The sequence below is a fragment of the Canis aureus genome, chromosome 21 (assembly GCF_053574225.1).
Source record: "Canis aureus isolate CA01 chromosome 21, VMU_Caureus_v.1.0, whole genome shotgun sequence".
In the NCBI taxonomy this organism is placed as follows: Eukaryota; Metazoa; Chordata; class Mammalia; order Carnivora; family Canidae; genus Canis; species Canis aureus.
In genome coordinates this window covers 12,640,434-12,662,437 of record NC_135631.1, presented here as the reverse complement: position 1 = coordinate 12,662,437, position 22,004 = coordinate 12,640,434, and the positions used below count along the sequence as shown (strand labels likewise).

The 22,004-nt window shown below is 35.2% G+C and overlaps 1 protein-coding gene and 1 long non-coding RNA gene across 19 annotated transcripts in view; one reads left to right on the top strand and one right to left on the bottom strand.

Moving 5' to 3' along the window:
* Nucleotides 1-22,004, top strand: part of PHF21A (PHD finger protein 21A) — a 196,928-nt gene that overhangs the window by 30,292 nt on the left and 144,632 nt on the right. For 12 of the 18 annotated variants that reach the window (XM_077863021.1, XM_077863020.1, XM_077863031.1 and 9 more), the window contains 3 exons: nucleotides 5,544-5,682; nucleotides 11,696-11,728; nucleotides 13,875-13,961. In XM_077863021.1, coding sequence (XP_077719147.1) covers nucleotides 5,629-5,682; nucleotides 11,696-11,728; nucleotides 13,875-13,961 — 174 coding nt within the window. In that variant the 5' untranslated portion in view covers nucleotides 5,544-5,628. Of the gene's footprint in view, nucleotides 1-3,328; nucleotides 3,483-5,543; nucleotides 5,683-11,695; nucleotides 11,729-13,874; nucleotides 13,962-22,004 lie in introns of those variants that run through there. The other 6 variants (XM_077863034.1, XM_077863033.1, XM_077863032.1 and 3 more) reach the window with 2 other exon arrangements.
* On the bottom strand, nucleotides 329-3,395 carry LOC144292562 (uncharacterized). Its single transcript, XR_013359958.1, has 2 exons — nucleotides 3,057-3,395; nucleotides 329-596 (listed from the first exon to the last, which is right to left on the bottom strand). It is a non-coding gene; the product is annotated as an uncharacterized LOC144292562 (long non-coding RNA).

Below are 22,004 nucleotides of genomic sequence, written 5' to 3'. Positions count from 1 at the left end.
GTTTTAAAATTTACTCTCAATGTTCTTGTTGGATATAGTTAGGCTGATTTTAGTAGACGTGCTTGATTTCTGTAAAAACAGGTAGGAAACAGAAAAATGTGTATGTCAGCTAGGCCTGTCCCGGGAAGCTGAGGTAGAAACTCCATTATCAGAATGAACATTGGTAGTAGGGTGAGATGCAAGACAGTGCAGCAGACCATGAAGGAAGAGGGTGCTGTCAGGGAGACCCTGACTTGACATTGTGTGGCAATGGTATAACTTCTATTGGTATTCCTTTTCTTTTTCTAAATAAGGATCTGGCCCCTCCCTCCAAAAACAAAACACAGAGGAGAGATACATATTTTATATTCAAACACATTCAGACATTATCATAAATCTAATTGTGTGTGTGTGTGTGTATGTTTAAATCTAATCTAATGGCTGAGAAACATCAGTCTCACTAGCTCGGGTGATATTTGTCAACAGCTGTTAGTACCAAGATGTGAGCATAGTAGCCTTCCCAGTGTCAGAAGGTAGTCGTCTGAAATCAGGATTGGTAAGTTCTTTGTGTAGTAGCATTTTCTGTTGACATGTGGAGTGTCACCAAAGAGATACCACTATGAAAACAAACATTATATATTTTTTAATGTCATTTTTATTCATGTTAGTAAATATTAGTTTTCAATAAACGCTACTAAAGAGCTTTATTATTTTTAGCATCTATGATTGTTTTTTAGCACTTAATAGCTAGTTAAGTTAAAATTTAAAGATATTGTTATATCTCTTAGCATTTTTGTACAAATTGAAACCTGATATTTTAGTACTTGACATGTGACAAGTAAGGACACATGGATCTAGCAAGACTTTCTACCTTTTTTTTTTAAGGATTTTATTTTTTTTATTCACAGAGAGAGAGAGGCAGAGACACAGGTAGAGGGAGAACCAGGCTCCCCACAGGAGCCTGATAAGGGACTCGATCCCAGACCCAGGGGTCATGCCCTGAGCTGAAGGTAGATGCTCAACCGCTGAGCCACCCAGGCGTCTCTCTACTTTTTTTTTTTTAATTTTAAAGTGATCTCTATACCATTGTGGGGCTTGAACTTACATCCCCAAGACCAAGAATTGCACATTCCATTGACTGAGCCAGCCAGGCACCCCTCTATTTTTTTTTTTTTTTAATTGAACATACTCTAAACGTATTCTGTATAACATGTAAGTCAAAAGTAGAGTCTTGAAGCACCTGGCTGGTTCAGTCAGTAGAGCATGAGACTGGATCTCAGGGCCATGAGTTCAAGCCCCACATTGGGTGTGGAGTTTACTTAATTAATAGAAAACAACAACTGGAGTCTTACACCAAATAAATGTTTGGTATAGAGAATACTGAGCTGTCCATTTTTAGAGAATTCAGTCTGAGGGCACAGTGTTTTATGGACTTACTGTTAGTTAAAGAAACTTGGTAGATAACTTGAGTTTTGATGGGAAAAAATGTTTATGCCAATTCAGGAACAGAGCAGTGTTTCTTAGCAGTAAATTCGGAGGTACAGCGTTACTACATTATTAGAATCATAATGAAAGACCTGGAGGTTACATATCTCTAAGCAGAACCTACCCACCAAAATAGTTAAAAGCCCCTTGTTTAGAGAATTTGAAAGTAGGAGTCTTCTCAGCAATATACTGTGGTGAGAAGTTTATTAAAAAGTTTGTATGAATAAAAGAGTTAAGTATGTTAACAATAGCATAGAACTTTGTAGTTTACAAAGAGCTTTTTGTGTAACTTCATCTCTTTTAAACCTCATAACAGTTTTATGAGTAGATGATACTGTTCCCATTTTTCTGATTTATAAGCAAACAACAAATTAAAAACCCTGAGGCTAAGAGTGGTTGCATAGCAAGTAAATGGAATCCATTTTTTTCGTGTTTTAGGGGGATAGTGAGTGTGCTTTCCAGACATCACAGCTGTTTTTTTTAGTGGGATTTGATTATTATTTTTGTTTTGTTGGTTTGTGGAATTTTTATTTGTTCATGTTTTTGGTTTTATGTTATTTGAAGGTGAGAAGCCATTAGGTGTCCTAGTAGTTTGGCATGTACAGTTCTGAAGATAACAAATGTTGGTATTTTGTACTAGGCCATTGTCCTCTCTGATGGTAGCATTTAGAGCTGTTGGGTAGTAAAAGGCATTGTACCTCAGTAAAGTGTGTCCATTATTGCTTCGTGAGTCTGTTTATATTTACCTTGTAGCAACTGATTTGTTAGTTATAACTTACTGGAATTGGTCAAAATATGATAAATCATCCTTCTACAAATTTAGCAAATAAAACCTTTTTTATGATGCTGTAAACTGCCCCCAAATAGTCATTGTATGATAGCTGCATAAGCTGTCTAAACCCCCAAAATATTTCTTAAAAGGATTCAACATGTGCTTGCCTTGTTTTTATAAGCTGTAAATATACATATATAATGTGTTCCTTTAGGTAGAGATCAATCTCTTAAAACTGCTATCCAGAAAGAGAACTTTTGGAAGAAGTAGGATATAAAATGAATCTTCTAATCCTTCATAAGTTTTTTTTATAACAAGTCACTAACTTTTTTAACCCTTTAGTTTTATTTTGAAATAAAATGAATAATTGGCATTTAGTCATCGCCAAATAAAATTTTGTGTCTCTCTGTGTCTCTAATAAGACAACAATCTGATGAAGGAATAAAAGCTGTCAGCTCCTCATTAAGTTGAGTTACAGGCTTCTTATCGTGCAAGGCACTCTTTGACATTTAGAGCCTCCAGGTTAAGTTCTGGTTTTACTTTTTCTTTTCCTGAACATTTTGTTTCATCAGTATCGAATTTTCTGAGGCTTTAGCAATCCTCAGTTAATTTTTTTACATTTAAAAATAAGTACATATTTTCTGTGGAAAAATGTCAAAACATCAATACTCTGAAAAATTGAAAGTAAATAATCCTTATTGCTACCACCCAGAGATAACCAGTAGCAAATTATGAAAGTGCCACCTGCCCCAAACTTTTGACAGCTCTCAGAGTATTCTTATTTCTACAAATCTTTGTCAGATTGATAGACCAAACTTACCTTCTTAAAATTTACAGTTCTATGACTATTGAAGATGGATGTTTTCCGTGTTTGTTGGTCATGCTTATTCTTCTGTGAGTTGCTTTTTCATATTTTTAAAATTAATTTGTGAGCACTCCAATGTATAAATTGTTAACCCTTTGTTGTATATGTTGTAAGTTCTATATTCTAAGTTCTCTGTTTTTAACTTGCTCTTTATTTCCAGAGTTTATATGTTGAGTTGAACTATGATGTGCTATGTTGCTACCAGTAAAATCAAATATGGCCTTTCTGTTGTTAAAAATGCTTGTTTAACTTCAAGATGATTCTTAATTTGACAAAAATGATAAGGAATCATTTTTGGACATGTTTTCTGATAGAATCTTTCAAAAATGAAAACTAATTCAACTGAGTCAAGTACTGTTTTCAGGAATAACTCTAATATATGTAAGTTACAAATTTGAGTAGGATTATTTTAGTTCTTAAAATTAAGGGAGGAGCGCCTGGCTGGCTCAGCTGGTGGAGCATGCAGCTCTTGATCTCAGGGTTGTAAGATCCAACTGCCCATTGGATATAGGGATTACTTAAAAATGAAACCTAAAAAAGAAAATAAAATAAAAATGAAAGCAATGCTATAGTTTTTTTTTTTTTTTTTTTTTATGATAGTCACACACAGAGAGGGAGAGAGAGGCAGAGACACAGGCAGAGGGAGAAGCAGGCTCCATGCACCGGGAGCCCGACGTGGGATTCGATCCTGGGTCTCCAGGATCGCGCCCTGGGCCAAAGGCAGGCGCTAAACCGCTGCGCCACCCAGGGATCCCCAATGCTATAGTTTTAACATTTGCTTTTGTATATAGAGTAAACTTATGTGACAACAAAAACCTTAGTCTTGCTAATTTCATGATTCTGATATTTATTACAGTCCATAGATTTTCTGAGATAATAAGTAGCTGAAAAACTGCTTTTGTAGTTTGTTCCTCAAAATATGGTTCCTTTTCAAAATTGTCTCCCTTAAACATACTGCCTTTTTTGTTGATAGTATCATTATATAGTAATCCTTTCCTAACCTCCATAAATGTTAACTTTGAATGAATTTTACATTTTGAAGTTTGATGTTTTTTGAGTATTTTTATATAATATTTCATAGTATATAAATCCTAGGGGAGAGATTGCCAGTGATGTTTTAAGTCTAGTGAGATTAAGCAAATATAATGAAAAATAAATTCATAGGAATATATTCTATAGTTAATGATTCCATTATAACTGTTAAATATGGTTTTAAAGACATTTTTAAGAAACTTAGGTTGATTATGGACTTGATCCATGGATAAATAATTTTTGGAAATGTAAAGATTATGAATTTCATTTGGTTTAAGGAGTACTGGTTCTTTTATTTATTTATTTATTTTTTTTTTTTTTTAATTTTTTTTTTACTGGTTCTTTTAGATTCATGATGGCTCCCTTCCTCAGTTGTTACGAATATTGAAAAGCTGCTCTAGCTACAAGTTTTATAGGTACAAAGAGGAAAAAGAACAGAAGTAAAGTTTAGATTTATTTTGGCAGAAGCAAACTTTTGCTTTGGGAGGGTACCTCAAATCATGTCTGAGGCCACACTCGAGAAAAAAAAAATTAAAAGAGAAATTAGCCATTGAGTTCATCTAAATATTAGTGTTAAGCAGATCAGAATAGGAAGGCTCACATTCACAAATCTAGACTTTTGACATTATTGCCACTTGCAGTTATACATATAGCCAAAAGAGATGGGCTGGCAGGCTTGAAGAAGATGGTGTTCATTATCAAGCTGGAAATTGATAGATTTCCATTGCTAGACTGCCACCTCTATTATACAGGATAGGATTATTATTTAACATTCCTGTCGTAACTTTATGAAAGTTACATTGCATTGTATCTATATAAAGTATTAATTTGTTAAATGTAAACCTTTAAATAATACCAGAATTTTCCTGTTTCGAGGTTTATTTTTAAAATAGAGTAAGAGTCCATCCAAATGAAAGTACTCTGGCCTTCTTTAACCTCTGAGAGACCCTGAACTTTCCAGTTCACTCTGTGTGATGTTTAAAAATGTATGACTCTGTTGTTATGTGTCTCTAAGGACAGTGTGTCCTGGATGGTTGTAGTCTCGGCCTCTAGATTCCCAGCTCATTTAGGAAGGAAGTGGTCTTGTTCAGCTCTGTATCCTCAGAATGTAGTATGTACTATAGTGCTGAGCATCTAAGTGTGCTTATATGTTTTCATGACCAGATTAAACACCTCCCTTCTCCCATTTCTTACTTATTTGAAGTGTTCTGTGGAGGAATGAATGTTCAGAGAATAAAACCCAGAAAATTTTGGTACTAATTCAGTGAAAAATACTCATTTTGGAAAGAAATCTGTTTGGGACATTTCATGCTCTGTGTTAGAGCATCAGATAATTTTCAACTAATGTAATTTCTTTTATTTAACAAGAATATTTCCTTTATGATCCAAAACATTTTATGATCTCCACAGCTGCAGTGAGAAGAGGAGTTTGTTATTTTAAACGGAGGCTGAAGAAACTGTAGAATTAGCAGACAGAAAGTGGAGAAGGTGGAGGATGGAGTTGCAGACTCTACAGGAGGCTCTTAAAGTGGAAATTCAGGTTCACCAGGTACGTTCCATTATTGGTTTCTCCTATGTTGTATTATTAAGTAATGGCTAAGATTAGTAAACTCGCCTATCTCTGAATTTCAGTACACTTTTTAATTGTCTTTCAGACAGTTGTCCAAGAATCATATCTTTTGCCTTTTATTGATAAGTAACAAATTCACTGACAGTACTTTTAAGAACCTTAATAGCATATTCCTGACTTTCTTTCCAGAGAAAAGAATGGAAAATATTTTTTTCAAATACTAAAGGTGTTAAAAAAAAATAACCCACACTCTTTTTTTCTTTTTTTGGTTCATCTGAAAAACTTTGTTCATGTGACGTAACTTGTGTATTTTAAGTAATGAGCCATGTTTTAGTTGACTACCATTTATACTGAAGTTTTTACATGTAACTCAGCTTTATGCCTTGATTATAATCTTTAGTAAAGAAAACATCACTGCTAGAGTGCCTGGTGGCTCAGTCAGTTAAACCTATGATTCTTGATTTCCTCTCAGGTCATGGTCTCAGGATCATGAGATGTAGCCTCGAATTGGGCTCTTCAGTCTCAGCAGGCAGCATGCTTGGGATTCTCTCTCTCTCTCTCCTTCTGCCCCTCCCCCTGTTCTCTCTCTGTCTTCAATAAGTAAATCTAAAAAAAAGAAAAGAAAATGTTACTACCTTCACAGATGTTTACATTTAAAATTTCACAATTTTTTTTTTAAGATTTTATTTATTTATTTATTCATGAGAGACAGAGAGAGAGATACAGGCAGAGGGAGAAGCAGGCTCCATGCAGGGAGCCTGCCGTGGAACTCGATCCCAGGTCTCCAGGATCACACCCTGGACTGAAGGTGGCGCTAAACCGCTGAGCCACCCGGGCTGCCCAAATTTCACAATTTTTAATATTTACCTCAGGTGTATAGGCTAACAAACCTTAAAAAATATAAATAAAAGGGATCCCTGGGTGGCGCAGTGGTTTAGTGCCTGCCTTTGGCCCAGGGCGTGATCCTGGAGACCCGGGATCGAATCCCACGTCGGGCTCCCGGTGCATGGAGCCTGCTTCTCCCTCTGCCTATGTCTCTGCCACTCTCTCTCTCTGTGTGTGACTATCATAAATAAATAAAAATTTAAAAAAATATATATAAATAAAAATATGTTAACAATTTATATAATATCGATAAAATATTAAATATGTAGTATATTTTATATGTATAATACATCTTATTTAATATAATTTACCCAGAAATAAAGCTATTCTTAAATAACTGGATCATTAACATATATTTCATAAACAGAGTATCACTGTTTCTATCCCTTTCCTAGACATTAGCCAGAATGTGGTCCCAGGTTCAAGATAAACACATACATACCATCAAAAGTGATAAATGATGATGAATTGACTGCTTTTGAATGTTTGGGGTGTGGAAGTAGAAAGGAGAAGGGAACAAGTTTCTCTTGTTTTATCTGAATAGTTTAAGGTTAATTTCTGAAATTGTTGGAAGCACCCTGTGGGCTTTTGATAACTACTAAATTTGCAAGTTGCTTAGAATTAGGGTGGATGACAGCTAACAAGAAAGCTTCAAAGACATACACACATAGTTTTAATTTTTCAAATCTCTGTATTCAGAAATCCCTGCTTCTGCTTTGGATCTGTTAAACTCTTGCTCAGCAGTAGTCTTATAGTTTGCTGTGTACAGGTGGACTTCTCTATGTGAAGTGTTTTGTTTTATGGTAATTTTAAGAAATTTAGTATATAATAAGTTATGCACATTTTATTTTATTTGGCCTTGCTTCTGTTACTAATTGAAGAGAGTAAAAATCTGTTTATAAAATCAAGCAGTCTTTTTCCCAGATGTAAGTATTTTAACCTAGAGTTGTGTTGAATACTTAATTTGGCTGAATGGCAAATGACAACAGTTAAATTCATAATTTGTTCGAAGTTGACATCATCATAAAAGGAATTTCTGGAAAACAATAATCCATCTGAAATTTGTATGGATCGAAGATATTTAATGAAGTTGTATGTGATTTTAGGAGATATTCCTTCTCTCAAGAAATTTGGAGATGGCAGCATTGACATTCTGCTTTTAGTTCATCCTCACAAGATATGAACAAGTCCCAAATAAGACTTACTGGAAGACTCATCTCCTAAATTGAACTAAATTACTAAAAATGATAATTTTTTTTTTTTTTTTCAGAAAGGTAGATTCAGGGTAGAAGAGGAGAGGGAGATAAAGAGAATCACAAGCAGACTCCACACCTAGTGTGGAGCCCGACATGGGGCTGTATCTCAAAACCCTGAGATCATGACCTGAGCCAAAATTAAGAGTTGGACACCTAACCAACTGAGCCATCTAGGCACCCCTAAAAATGAGAATTCTTAAATATTAATTTGCTTTATATTTTTAATTCAAGCATACCAATTTTATGGAAATTATAATTATGAAAAAATTTAATGTTTATTCTGTTTTAAAATCTAATTTAATTTTTTAAATTACATTTTTTGACTCAAAAGGGATATAATGTTCTTCTGAAAGTTATCCCAGTCTCTTAATATTTACGTTGTTTATTTCCCTATATATTTAACTATTTTTTTAGGATAAAGAGCTTTTATATTCATCCTGGATTATTACATATTTCATTTGTGCAATATCATTTATATGTTGATTTATAATATTTCAACTTATAAAACACATGTAAGAATTTTCACTGTAATTACATTTAGAATACTTTCCTATTTGGGGAAGAATGTTAAATATTAACAGTAAATACAAATGATAAACCTTGTTTATAAATCTGATGTTATTCTGGTTGGATGTGTGGTAATCTACATGATCATTGATTGTGACAAGTTCAGGAATGCCAGAAATGATATCAAAGTAGGCACTGGGTGTTAGGTTGAAGCCAAAGCCAGACCGTACATTTGACTAAATATTGGATCAAAAGCCTCCCTTTTGCATTTTGTTAGGGATGGAATTACGGCTAAAATTGAGCTTGCTGGATAGAAGCGTGTTAAGAAAGTATGCTGTGGTGGAAGTATATTTCTGTTCTTTTTTTTTTTTTTTCTTTTTTTTTTTTTAATTTTTTTATTTATTTATGATAGTCACAGAGAGAGAGAGAGAGAGAGAGAGGCAGAGACATAGGCAGAGGGAGAAGCAGGCTCCATGCACCGGGAGCCTGATGTGGGATTCGATCCCGGGTCTCCAGGATCGCGCCCTGGGCCAAAGGCAGGCGCCAAACCGCTGCGCCACCCAGGGATCCCTATATTTCTGTTCTTTATGGACAGAGAGATGGCTAAGAAAGTTGCGATGTACACATGGTTGATGTTGAGTAAATGTTAAATAATAATGGCCTGTGATGAGTATCTCCCCCTTTTTGAGAAATTGCCTTTTTTATTATTTTTATACAGATTTGATGGAAGCCATATTTAAACTTTAGGAGTATTTACATGGAACAGAGGATAGTATAAAGCAGAGGTTAGCAAACTTTTTCTGTAAAGAGCCAGATAGTAAAATGTTTTGCACCTTTTGAGTCATTTATGGTCTTTGTCACTAGTACGTTGCTGCCATATAGACAAAGCAGCCAGAGATAATATATAAATGAATGGGTGTGGCTGTGTCCCAATAAAACTTTATAAAAACAGGTGGTAGGCTGGATTTGCCAATAGGCTATAGTTTATGCCAACACTTGGCATAAAGTATATCTTTATAAAAAATGGCTCTATTCTTGCAAAAGAAAGTAGTTTAATTTTGATAACACAGTGTTAGCTTAAAGTCATTAGGGATATGGATGGTCTAGTTAGGTTGTCCAGCTTCTCCTATTCTGCCTCTGCTTGTCTAAAATGCAGCTTGACTACTTATAGATAGGAAAGGTGGTTTATTTCCTCCAGGAGTGGAGGCTTAATGTGGTTATCAGTCAGTTTTTAAGTTCCAGTATCATGGAAGAAAACCTTTTTTTTTGGCTTTAAAAAGGCACCTGGGTGGCTCCATTTGTTGAACATCTGTCTTCAGCTCAGGTCATGATCTTCGCGGTCGCTAAATTGAACCCTGAGTCAGGCTCCCTGCTCAGTGGGGACTCTGCTTCTCCCTTACCCTTTGCCCTTTCTCTGTGCTTGTGCTCGCACTCTCTCGCTCCCCCCCCCCCCACCAAATAAATAAATAAATAAATAAATAAATAAATAAATAAATAAAATTTTAAAGGCAACTTTAGTGTTGTAGCCAACTCTCTAGTAACTAAATTAAAAAAGAAGGACTTTTTTCATTGAAGAATGAGGCTAACCTTTAGGCTGCACTTGTAAGAATGTCTATGTATAAAGTCGCATTTCAGTTTCACTGAGCTCTTGGAATGTCTTATTACTGTTTTGTAGATTAAGGCCAGGATACAGAAGAGTTACTACTGTCACATATGAAGTAGAATATAGTTCATATATACCTTGTGTAGATGGAAGTTACATGGTTGGCAACCTCAGCGGTGCATAATGTATCTAAGCACCTGAAGTAAGACTCTTGACCAACTACAATAAATATCAGAAATCTTTCACCAAAGAGTGTACATTTTACTCAAGGGACATTTCTTAAGCTATTATAACCTATTTGTTCATCTTAGAATTAGTTCACTGTGCATATCACACAGTAGATCAGAAGCTGCAAATTTGAGTTGGGGTTCAGGGGCTGTTGGAGGAGACATAATAATAGTAACAAAATTTGCTAGCTGATTCCTTGGCATTAAGAAGTAGATTGAAAAATTAAAATGCAAGGGGACCTGGGTGGTCAGTTGGTTAAGCATCTGCCTACAGCTCAGGTCATGATCCCAGGGTTCTGGGATCTGAGCCCTGCATCAGGCTCCCTGCTCAGGAGAGTCTCCTGCTTCCCCTGCTTGTGCGTGTGTGCTCTCTCTCTCTCTGTGTCAAATAAATAAAGTCTTTAAAAAAAAAAAGAAAAACTAAAATGCAGACATGAGAACTCTTTAAATCAAAGCAGTTTGGGTCCTTTATTGTAAGGACCTATTGTGCTGTTTATAGAATAGTATATTAATTGATGTAATCGTACCTCTGAGTATCAATCAAAGCTGATTTTTTGTTTGTTTGTTTAAGAAGGCAGGTAAGTATATAAGAAGTATTTTATGACTAAAAATTTTTAAAGTACTTCAACATTCAAAGAGAGGGACAGATTTTTTAGTTATATGAAAAATTCTTTTGGGGAACAGCTTATTCCCAGATGCTTTTAGGAATCAGCCTTCTGATATTTTTTATCCTTCAAATTTTTCTGTCCTAGTTATTATCATCTTTGGGCAGTGATGCTTTTAGAAGTTGAGCTAAGTTAGAATATGTCCATTTTTCTTTCTTTTTCATTTATTTGGACTTCTCTTTTCCCTGGTAAAGGATTTATTAAGTATTCTGGTAGCACTCTCTTTCCCAGAGGAACCCAGGTAGGTAGAGTTTGTGTTGTTGTTTCTTCATTTCCTTACTTTCAAATACTAAGCATCACTGTCCCACTGAGTACACCCTCCTGCAGAGAAGGCAGTGGCAGAGTCAGTAGCTGATACTAGCTTCCTTTTGTGGTAAGAACCAAACCAACAGACTTACCAAATCTGTACTTTGCTGTATACAAACAGGCCTGTTTTGTTATGGGAGCAGCTTCTTTCAAGGCCTTTTGGGACTCTATAAACGATGATAACATTTTAGAGGGATGTTTGGCTTTTAGAGCATCCAGCTTGTTTAAATTGCTTTTTTAAAAGCTCCCATCCCCATCCCATCTCCAGATTTGTTAAAAAGCAGGAGTTATTAATTTCAAACACAAAGTGCTAGTTTGATTTATATATATATACACACACACACACACACACATATATTATATGGACCAAATAAGTAATCCATATATATTATATGGATCACAGAAGCTTTTGATCTCTTCTCATTGTGTGGTGGTCCTTTTTTTAGGGTGGACTTAAAACTTTAGATTTTGGGGGACAAGTCTGATTAGCCATAGTGGATTAATATGTAAGACTGATGGCTCTTTTTCTCTCTTTATTACCAGAAACTGGTTGCTCAAATGAAGCAGGATCCACAGGTAAAATACTACTTTTACTTATTTAATTTTTAAATTAAAATAATTTAAAATAAAATACCCGTTAGATACTAAAATACAAACCAGGAACTTAAGTTTTGAAAACTATGTTATCTCTAACAGCAATTATTTTTAGCATATTGATTTTCATGTTACAAAGGTTTAGAAAAATCCAGTAACTCTGTTATAGTGTAGTTACTATTTCATCTTTGTTTCTGTTATTTTATGTTAATTTTTTTGAGTATTTTGGGGAACAAATTGAGTTATTACTCTTCATATAGCTTAAATTTCATTTCTGTAAGCCTGCTTATCCAGAATCAGAGTTTTTGAGGCTTCCTGTAGTCTCCAAATTAATGTATATGGCCCCAAATGATTCTTCTCATAGCTTACACAGTACAGATATAGTACAGAACACTTAAATACTTAATTCCACTATGATTAAATAATTTCAGAATAATTTTCAAAGAACTTTTAAAAAATTATCTTTGAAAGAACTCTTAAAGAGGGTTTAAAACTACCTTATATAATAATCCAACAGATGCTACCTTCTGTTCAAATTCTCATAGGAGTTTTTGACTTAGGTTCATCTCTATCCCTGAAGAGGAATCTTCCTAAAAAGTTATCTTGTCTTTGATGATTACATTTATTGTTCAGGTGGTGTCTCTTTTGTAGCCATTAGACAGTGGGTCCTAAGTTTGAAGAGTGTTTATCAGACTTTCAGGATCTGTGTGCCCACAAATCTGTTCACAGAACACTTAGACTTATTATATATGTGGAAATATATATATATATATATATATATATATATATATATATGTTTAATACATATATATATATTTAACTTTGTTAAACATACCATATACACCTCATTGTAAAGTTAAGAAAATTAATTCTTGGATTAAAGAATGGTACTGAAGCAGATTGATTTTTTGGAAGTGGGAAGCATATTCATTTCTTCAAAAACTTAGTACCCAGCGACCTGTTGGGTTTTAACACAGTCCATGGATTCTGAGGGTTGGCATTGATGGCCCACATTGAACTCCTGTTTGACAGTCCTATTTCTTTGAGAAGCTTCTCTATTTTTATTTTTTAAAGTGTATTAAAATTTAAATTATATTTAGGGAACCAAGAGGCAGTAGACCTTAGATTAGTAGACTCTTATATTTAATTTGGTAACCTACATTGTCAGCAACTGAAATATTATTAGAAAATTTTAGCATTTCTGATAGAGCTGGTAGTCATGTAACAGAGCATCTTAACTCAAAAGAATCTGAAGGGGCAGTAGGTTGTTGGACAATCTTGTGAGTGATCTCATTACGGAAGCTTTATATCAAATATAAGAAAGACAATGTAGAGTAAACATGAAGGGGAGGATGTGTGTCCCAATCCTGGCAGAAGACCAAACAGGGTGAATCGAAAGAAATGCATGTGAAACAATGAAGAAAAAGTAGTCTTTTATTGGAATGGTGCTCAGTCTGTTAGTAGGCTGTCCTGCTACATTAAGCATTTGAAAATTTTAATTTTGGATTTTTTTCCCCACTTGAGTATAAAGCAAGCACGCTCAGTGTATCTCATCTAAAATAGTATTCTTTTTTGATTCCTAGAATTTTAGAACTGAGAAAATACCCTGGTAGTCAGTGTGTTAATTTGAATGATGTAGTGTTAAGGCAGTTGCAGCACTGACAGCTTTTCAAATCTAGGCTAAAATAACAAATGTACTCTACTAAATAAGGGAGAGGGCAAGTGGAGAAAAAACTCTTATCTTTATTGATAATGCCATTAAGCAGTGTATGCATACTTATAACTTCCATTTTCTTGCTTTTGTCTGATTAGTGGAGCTTTAGGTTTTCTGTCAATTGATACTTTCTATAAAGAATAACAATATTTCAATAAGAAGGAATACTACTACAGTATAAGATGCTAAAATATAAAACTTGTAATTTGAAACAATTGCAAAGGAACTGCCCCTATTCTAGTGGTAGGAGCTACATTTAGGACCTGTGTATTAGGTGATGATAATATAACTATAGTTTAATGCATGACAAATTTGATTGGCTAAATGCTTAAGATTGCTTCATCATTTGTAATACAGTATGCATAAAGTCTTCTTGCTACTATTCTGTTAACAAATGAAATATCTTTCTCACAGATATTTTTTCTTTCCAATCAGAATGCTGATTTAAAGAAACAGCTTCATGAACTCCAAGCCAAAATCACAGCTTTGAGTGAGAAACAGGTAGGGGCAAAAGGGGGGGGGGGGCATATTTTTAACATTGTGTTCTAAAGATATGTCTGCTTGAGGCTTCTAGGAGAACTGCTATTTTTCCTTATGTGTGAAAATAAGTGTGGGCAGCCAGACTCAGTTTTAATTTTGTTGGAGCTCTGTTTATCTATTTTTATTTTTGGTTGAAATCAGTGTCTAGAGTATCCCATGGGTATATGTTACTGGCAAATATCTAAAAGCAATGTGGCGGGCTGCTGTTAACTGTGTTAATTAAACTCTGTAGTTTGCCCATAGGGGAAAGAGGTAAAGAAAGTTAGTGGGAGTATGTGATAGAGAATCTTGTAGTTGCTGGATGTGTCTTGTTAACCTGTTTTAAGGACTTGAGATGACATTTAACTTATCGTGGAGATTGGTTGTAAATAAATTGCTGTAAATGTAGGTCTCCCATTCTGATTACTGTCAAACCTGTATGTTATTCTTTATTACATAGTGACCTATTATGTGAAAAAACTTTGGTGAAACCTTGTTAGATTTATTTGTATAGAGCAAGAGAAAAGCATCTTGCTTTTTCCCCAAAGACATCTGGAAAGTATTCTTTGGAATTTCTTGTATAATGACCGCTACTTCCCCAATTCAGGCAGCTCCTGCCACCAGGTGGAGTGTGACAATTGACAGAGCTCTAAGTAAATGTCTATGGTAATCTGACAAAGCATTTGTTTTCTTGTTCCTTCCCTACCACTCTCCCTCTGGTTAAAAGGAGCAGCTTTCTATCTTGGCGTAGATGAATGTTTGAACCAAAAGCATAAGGTGATTTACAATTGATAGTTCCTGCTGGTGACGTATTATTGAAGATTTTTGACTAAATAGTTCTTAATAATTGATTTTCGTGTGGTTTAAAAATTTTTTTTTTATTGTGTGCTTTTTAAAAACTTTTATTTAGTGAAATAATAATAACGAGTAATTTGTTTCTGGAGATTTCTGATTGTGTTTGTATTGTGTATTCTATTGTGTTTTCATTTAACTAGGGGGAGAAATAAATTTTGAGAACTGTATGGAATGGATACGAGTTGCTAATTGTTCAGAATAGGATCTTTTTCCAGGCTGAGTGAACAACTGCTTTTTTTTTCTCCCCACTCCTGTTCTTTTGTTTCTGTGTTCCCCATCTTGTCTTCTCTAGAGACAGGAGATACTTTAGATTAGGGAATTGCCAAACTAAAATTGGGAGGAGGTAGCATGGTGGAGAACAATTAGTAAGGAAAAATATAAACAGAGTTCATTAGTATGTATTTGGATCTGAAAGTGATTCAGTTCTCTAAAGTCAAAATGATGTGTGTTAGTGAAAGTATTCTAGCTTTAGAATTCTGTTAGCGCCAAGCTTCCTTATAGTTTCAGGGTTAGTTTGACAAGATGCCAATGAATGAGTCACTTTTGCTGAAAAATTCACGTGTTCCAGCAGGGAAAGAAGGTGAGAACTGATTAGTGGAGTTAGGGGGTGGGGGATGCTGTCACAAAGTTACGACAACCTAAAGCTACATTTGGGGAAAATGGGGCAATTGAAAAAATTTACATTTATTTGAAAATTTTGTTTGTGAGAACTGATGTAAAGATTCATTTATTTCTATAATTTTTTATTCTTTAATTTAGTTTTTCTGCTAGGGACCTCACTTAATAGAAAATTGCATCCATTTATGTTTAGTAGTAAGACATTTCATCAAATGGTAAACTCTGTCATCTGAACTAAGTTTGGATTTTAGAAACCAGAATTTTGGGGTGCCTGGGTGGCTCAGCGCTTAAGTGTCTGCCTTTGGCTCAGGGCATGATCCTGGAGTCCCAGGATCGAGTCCTGCATCGAGCTCCCTGCATGGAGCCTGCTTCTCCCTCTGTCTGTGTCTCTGCTTCTCTCTCTGTGTGTGTCTCATGAATAAATAAATAAAATCTTTAAAAAAAAAAAAAGAAACCAGAATATTAAAAAATGGGCTTGGCATCAGGAAAACCTTAGGTATACAAAGTTAACAGAATAGTCAGAAACTGAAATGCAGTCTTGCAATTTTTAAAATACTTGCTAACTGCTTAAAACAACCTTTTTGATAGAACAGAAAATATATCATTTTTAGGTAGTCTAGTACTTGAAGAAAGCTCAGCGGTAAAGTTCAAAAGCTAGGCCTTCCTCAGGCTTATTTCCAACATAAAACATTGATATTCAGTTTAAAATAGTTTTATTTTACAACAAATGCCTAATGCTAAATGCCTAGAATTTTGTTTTTCTTTCTCAAAAGATTTTCTTAGCCTCTGGCAAAACACTGATTTCCTTCTATTTTGATAGCTGAAATCTGAATTACTTTACTCACATGACAAATATTTTAATTTAACATTAATTTTTTTGGTTGTGAGAAAAATGCTAAATATAGCAAAGTTCAAAGAATATCATATTCCACAATTAACAACTTCTAATCCTTTGTTATTTGTTTCTATTCTTTTTATATTATGTGTACTTTTCTGTTGTTACTTTTTTCTATATCTACTTGAAAACTTACACCAGTAATAAATGCATACATTCTCTTTTTTTGCTTTATTAAAAAAAGAACATTGTAGATAGTCATTAATTCTTACAGTGGGCACTCAGTAGTTCTTATTTTTTATTACTACCTCAGTCTTTGATACTTAATCAGTTTCTTCCTCAAGACTATGAAATGTTATGCTCCATTTGGGAAAATACAGTCTTTAGTGAGCATCTTTTATGGCTAAAACTCAGTGAATTTCATTGAATTCTTGGTTAGAAGGTTCCAATGTTTTCTCTCTTTTTTTTTTTAATTTTATTTTTTATTAAAGATTTTATTTATTCATAGACACAGAGAGAGAGAGGCAGAGGGAGAAGCAGGCTCCATGCAGGGAGCCCGATGTGAGACTCGATCCTGGGTCTCCAGGATCACACCCCAGGCTGCAGGCAGCGCCAAACCGCTGCGCCACCGGGGCTGCCCGGTTCCAATGTTTTCAAACTGTAACTTGAGATTTTTGAATAAACTCTCCATTGCAGATTTTGAAGTTAGCTTCCTGACTCAAAGGGCTTTAATTTGTGGTTGACAGTTTTAACTCAGGAATCCCCAGATTTGATTGGCTAAACAAATTATATGTTATGGAGCCATTAAAAATCATAGTTTTAAAAATATTTTAATGATATGGAATGTGTTCATGATAAAGCAATTGAAAAAGCACATGCAGCTTTTATGCATTATAGTCCCATTTTTGAGTGTGTCTTATGTATCTATGTATGTGGGCATGTAAATACGTATAGAAACAGTTTCATTATGAAATGTTGGAAGGGGATGAATTTACATATGATTTATTTTTTAATGTCTTATGTACATATTTGCTTTAATCCCTACAATAAATTTGTTTCCCTTTTATAATAAGAAATAGACAAGAAACATTATTTCAAAAATTTTTAACATCAAACTTTTGTTTGTTCCAGGGAGAATTAGCATTTAAATATCCAGTGACGTTCTCATGGTATATGAAACACTCCAATCAGAGAATCCATCTATTTTAAACACTAGTAATACCGAAGTTTGGAAGCAGCTATTAATTTCTTTAACGGGATTCATTCTCGTTCTGCACCCCTCCCTCCTCATTTTGGCATAATTTTTGCTTGTTGGAATAGATATTATGATATTGGAGCCAACCCACCTATTTGCTTTACTGCTCTGCTTTTATTCTAATTCACTGTATAAACAATCAGTCTTAACATCTCCAAATTTGTTACCTGTTCCTGTGATGATTTACGCTTAAGTTACAGCAGTTGCTTCTTTGATTTCCCCTCTGTGAAGAGTTTGCCACCTCACCTTTCTTCACCTGGTACTCTCCTGGCCAGGTGTGTCAGGTCACAGAATAAATGTTACTTCTTCAGGGGACCTTTCTCCTGTCAAAATGGAACCGTTTCTGTTATGATCTCTTATTGAATCCTTCATTTTTCTTTTATAGCTGTGCCAGTTATGATTAGGTTCAGCTGTGAATGACTGAAAACTAAAAATGAAAATGACTTAAATAAAGTAGAATTTTGTTTCTCTCTCATGTGAAAGGCCTGTAGGTATACAGTTAGTAGTTCCACAGTGTTAGGGAACTCAGGCTCCTCCTGTTCTGTTGCTCTGCCACTCTCAGCATGAAGCTTTCACATTATAGTCCAAAATACCTGCTCCATCTGGTAAGAAGGGGGAAAAGCAACAAAAAGCAAGTCCTTTATTTTTAAGGATGCTTACTAGAAGTTGTATGTACCACTTCTAATTAGATCCCATTGGTCAGAACTTAGTTATGTGGCCCCTCCTAACAGCAAGGAAGGCTGGGAAGTGTAGTCCATTTCAGGTGGCCATGGGCAGATAAAATTCGGAGACTCTGGTTCCATGTAAGAAGGGGGAAATAAATGCTGAGGATAATTAGCAATTTCTGCCTCAATAGCTTATTGCAATTTGTAATTACACATATGTGATAACTGATTTTTAATATATATCTTCCTGAATAGATCGTTAGTTTCAGGAAGTTTTAGGGAAGATGCTTGTCTTAATTTACTTCTTTATTCTGAGTATAGTATTTGGTATAATATTTAGCATAAAATAATATTTGGTACAGAAAAGCATTTGTGTTTCTTCAGGGAATTATTTTATTCACCTGATCTTTTTCTCTGTTTGTAAATAATTTTTTTAAAAATAGTCTAGTCATCTTTCTTTTGATGCTTTTTAAACTGAGAGTACTATGAACATCTTACATTTTTGAGTGTTTTTTTTTTTTATTTTTTTTTCTTTAATTATTTATGATAGTCACACACACACACACACACACAGAGAGAGAGAGGCAGAGACACAGGCAGAGGGAGAAGCAGGCTCCATGCACCGGGAGCCCAACGTGGGATTCGATCCCGGGTCTCCGGGATCGCGCCCTGGGCCAAAGGCAGGTGCCAAACCGCTGCGCCACCCAGGGATCCCAGTTTTTTTTTTTTTTTTTTTTTAAAGATTCTATTCATTTATTCATGAGAGACACAGAGAGAGAGGCAGAGACACAGGCAGAGGGAGAAGCAGGCTCCATTCAGGGAGCCTGACGTGGGACTTGATTCCAGGTCTCTAGGATCAGGCCCTGAGCTGAAGGCGGTGCTAAACTGCTGAGCCACCCAAGCTGCCTTTTTTTTTTTTTTTTTTTTAAAGATTTATTTATTCATTCATTCAGAGAGAGCGAAGAGAGAGGCAGAGACACAGGCAGAGGGAGAAGCAGGCTCCACGCAGGAAGCCCGACGTGGGACTCAATCCCAGGTGGCCAGGATCACACCCCAGGCCGCAGGCGGCGCTAAACCGCTGCGCCACCAGGGCTGCCCCAGGCTGCCCTTTTGAGTGTTTTTTAAAAATATGTACATAGGTTCAAATATTCAGTGGCCTAGCTAGGTTATAATTAATTATTCCTCTAATATTTGACAATAGGATGTTTCCAGTTTTTTGCTGTTAGAAATATTGCTATGATAAAATGCACATATGAATCTGTTTCTCTCTGATTACTTTAGGATACATTTTTAGGTGTAAGAATCCTGGGTGTACTGGTCAGATATTGCTGTAATAGTTCTGCATAACAAACCAGTGTTTTATTGAGTGGCTTATGGTGTTCATTTTCATATTGGGTCTGTACATCACCTGGGGTTTTCCTGAATCTAGGCCGGACACATCTACTTTCATGACTTAGGCCCACACACATCTACTTCAGTCTGTGGTGACTGGTCCTGCCTTCAGGCTACATGTTGCGTTAGATCTGCTCTGAACCTGTTTACCCTGAGGCCTACCATGAAGGGGCAGCAGCTACCTAGGGCATACCCATTTCATGGTTTATCACCAGAATACCAGAAACAGGCAAAACTACCAAAATACATTTTAAGCCTCTGCTGGCACCGAGTCTTTTAATATCTCATTGGCAAAAACAAATCATGTGGCCAAGCCCTGCAATGTTACATGACAGAGAGTGTGGATGTATAATTTTATAACAGAATATAAAGAATTGAGAACAATAATCTGTCTACCTTACTTGGTTAAGGTTATATAAAGGAAATTTAGTATGTGTATATATATATATATATTTTTTTTTTAAACTTTTACTACTTATTTCCAAAAAGCCTCCAGAAAATGCTGTTATCAGATTAACAGCGTATATGACAGTACTTAGTTTTTCCCAGGAGATACCCTGTGGGGGGGGCGGGGCGGGGGAAGCATTTTACTAATGTGGAAGATGGATTAATAAGTATCTAATGCTTTTCTGGAGGTATAGTTTTCAGATAATCCATAGATAATCCTTATAATATACAGATAATCCATAGTATTCCTTAGAATTCCTTAGAAACATATCAGTTTTAGGTTTTATTTTCTTTTACCCTTTCTCCTATTTTTCTTAATCTTTTTTAGAGAGGTAGATACCTTCATAGTCTTTGGTCTTTGCTACTGGTTTGCTTTTCCAACTCTGTGTTTAAAAATTACAGTCTCTATTCTTTACAGATTGCTTAACCTAATATTAAGATGAAATACTTTACTGGGTTTAATAAATAGTTGCCATTTATAAAACCATTCTCATTTTAAGTTTGAACATATTTTACTAAAATGGATTTGAAGCCTTTGGAAGAGAAGTTTCTGTTCCTATCATAACTAATTATGTTTCTGATCCATAGAACAACGTAATTTAAGCTAGGAAAGTGACTTAAACAATGGACTGTGGATGGGGGAGGGGAAACTCAGAGTTTGGGTCTATTCCTGATTCTGTAACAGAATTTTTGATAGATTCTGAATTAATTTAATATGTCTATTTCCTTATTTATGGAATGTTTGGACAATGCCTTTTAGGAGTTAATGAACATGTATCTATTGAGTGCACTGAGTATTTTGGAGGTAAGTTCTATTTAAGTGGAAATGGTTAACTTTAGTCACAGTGATTAACATCTCATTTGGAACACCTTCATCTTACATGTCAAGTGCTACTTTTTTGAAGGACTTAGAACATTTAACACAGTCATGAGTAAGTACATCATTGTGATACATAAATTGGGATGTGGACTGTTTGTGATTTAGCCATGATTATATATATAATGAATCGGTATCTGATTTAAGACTAGAATCCAGATCACTGTATTCTTCATTCAGTTTTATTTAATAAATTCTATTCTGTGGACCTTTATCAAATATTTTTTGAAATAGGACATTAGGCACAATAATTACATTGCCTTTAGGCTTCATTGCTTTGGAGTCAAATAAGTAAATTAGTTCTTGTAGTCTAATAATGGTAACCTGATACATGACTATCTCCAGTCTCTGATGCCAGTGACCAGAGAATGTTACCCTTTTCCATTCATAATCAAACTAGTGTGATTGGCTCATCACATTAGAATTTAGAATTGTTATTTTCTTAGAGTAGAGATTCCTAAATTATGGTGGGAATCTGACCTCATCTTTGTCCAGAGTTTAGTAGTTCCCTAGGATTTAGTCAAGTTCATCCCTCCTGCACAATATTTATGGGAAACCTTTGGTCTAGTTGTTTCTTGAGTTTACTACCTCTTGTGTACATAGGGCATCAGTTTCTTCTCCCTTTTTTTTAACCTTTATTCTCAGAGTACAGTTGTCACTATTGCCAGTAGTTGTACCTAACTAATCAAAGATTGATAAAGAAGCTTGATAAAGGGAGATCCCTGGGTGGCTCAGTGGTTTGGCACCTGCCTTTGGCCCAGGGCGTGATCCTGGAATCTCGGGATCGAGTCCCACATCGGGCTCCCGGCGTGGGGCCTGCTTCTCCCTCTGCCTGTATCTCTGCCTCTCTCTCTCTATGTCTATCATGAATGAATAAATAAATCTTTAGAAAAAAAAAAAGAAGATTGATAAAGGAACTCATATTTTAATAATGGGTACCATGTTATTGTAGGATGTTTTAACGAGTGTGGTGGAGGAAATCAAATAAGTTGGTGATTTCTGCCAAACGCAGCAATCTACTTCTCTTAGTAGGTTTGGGCAGTCTTCTTAGTTCATTCTAATCATTTATTTTTGATGCTAG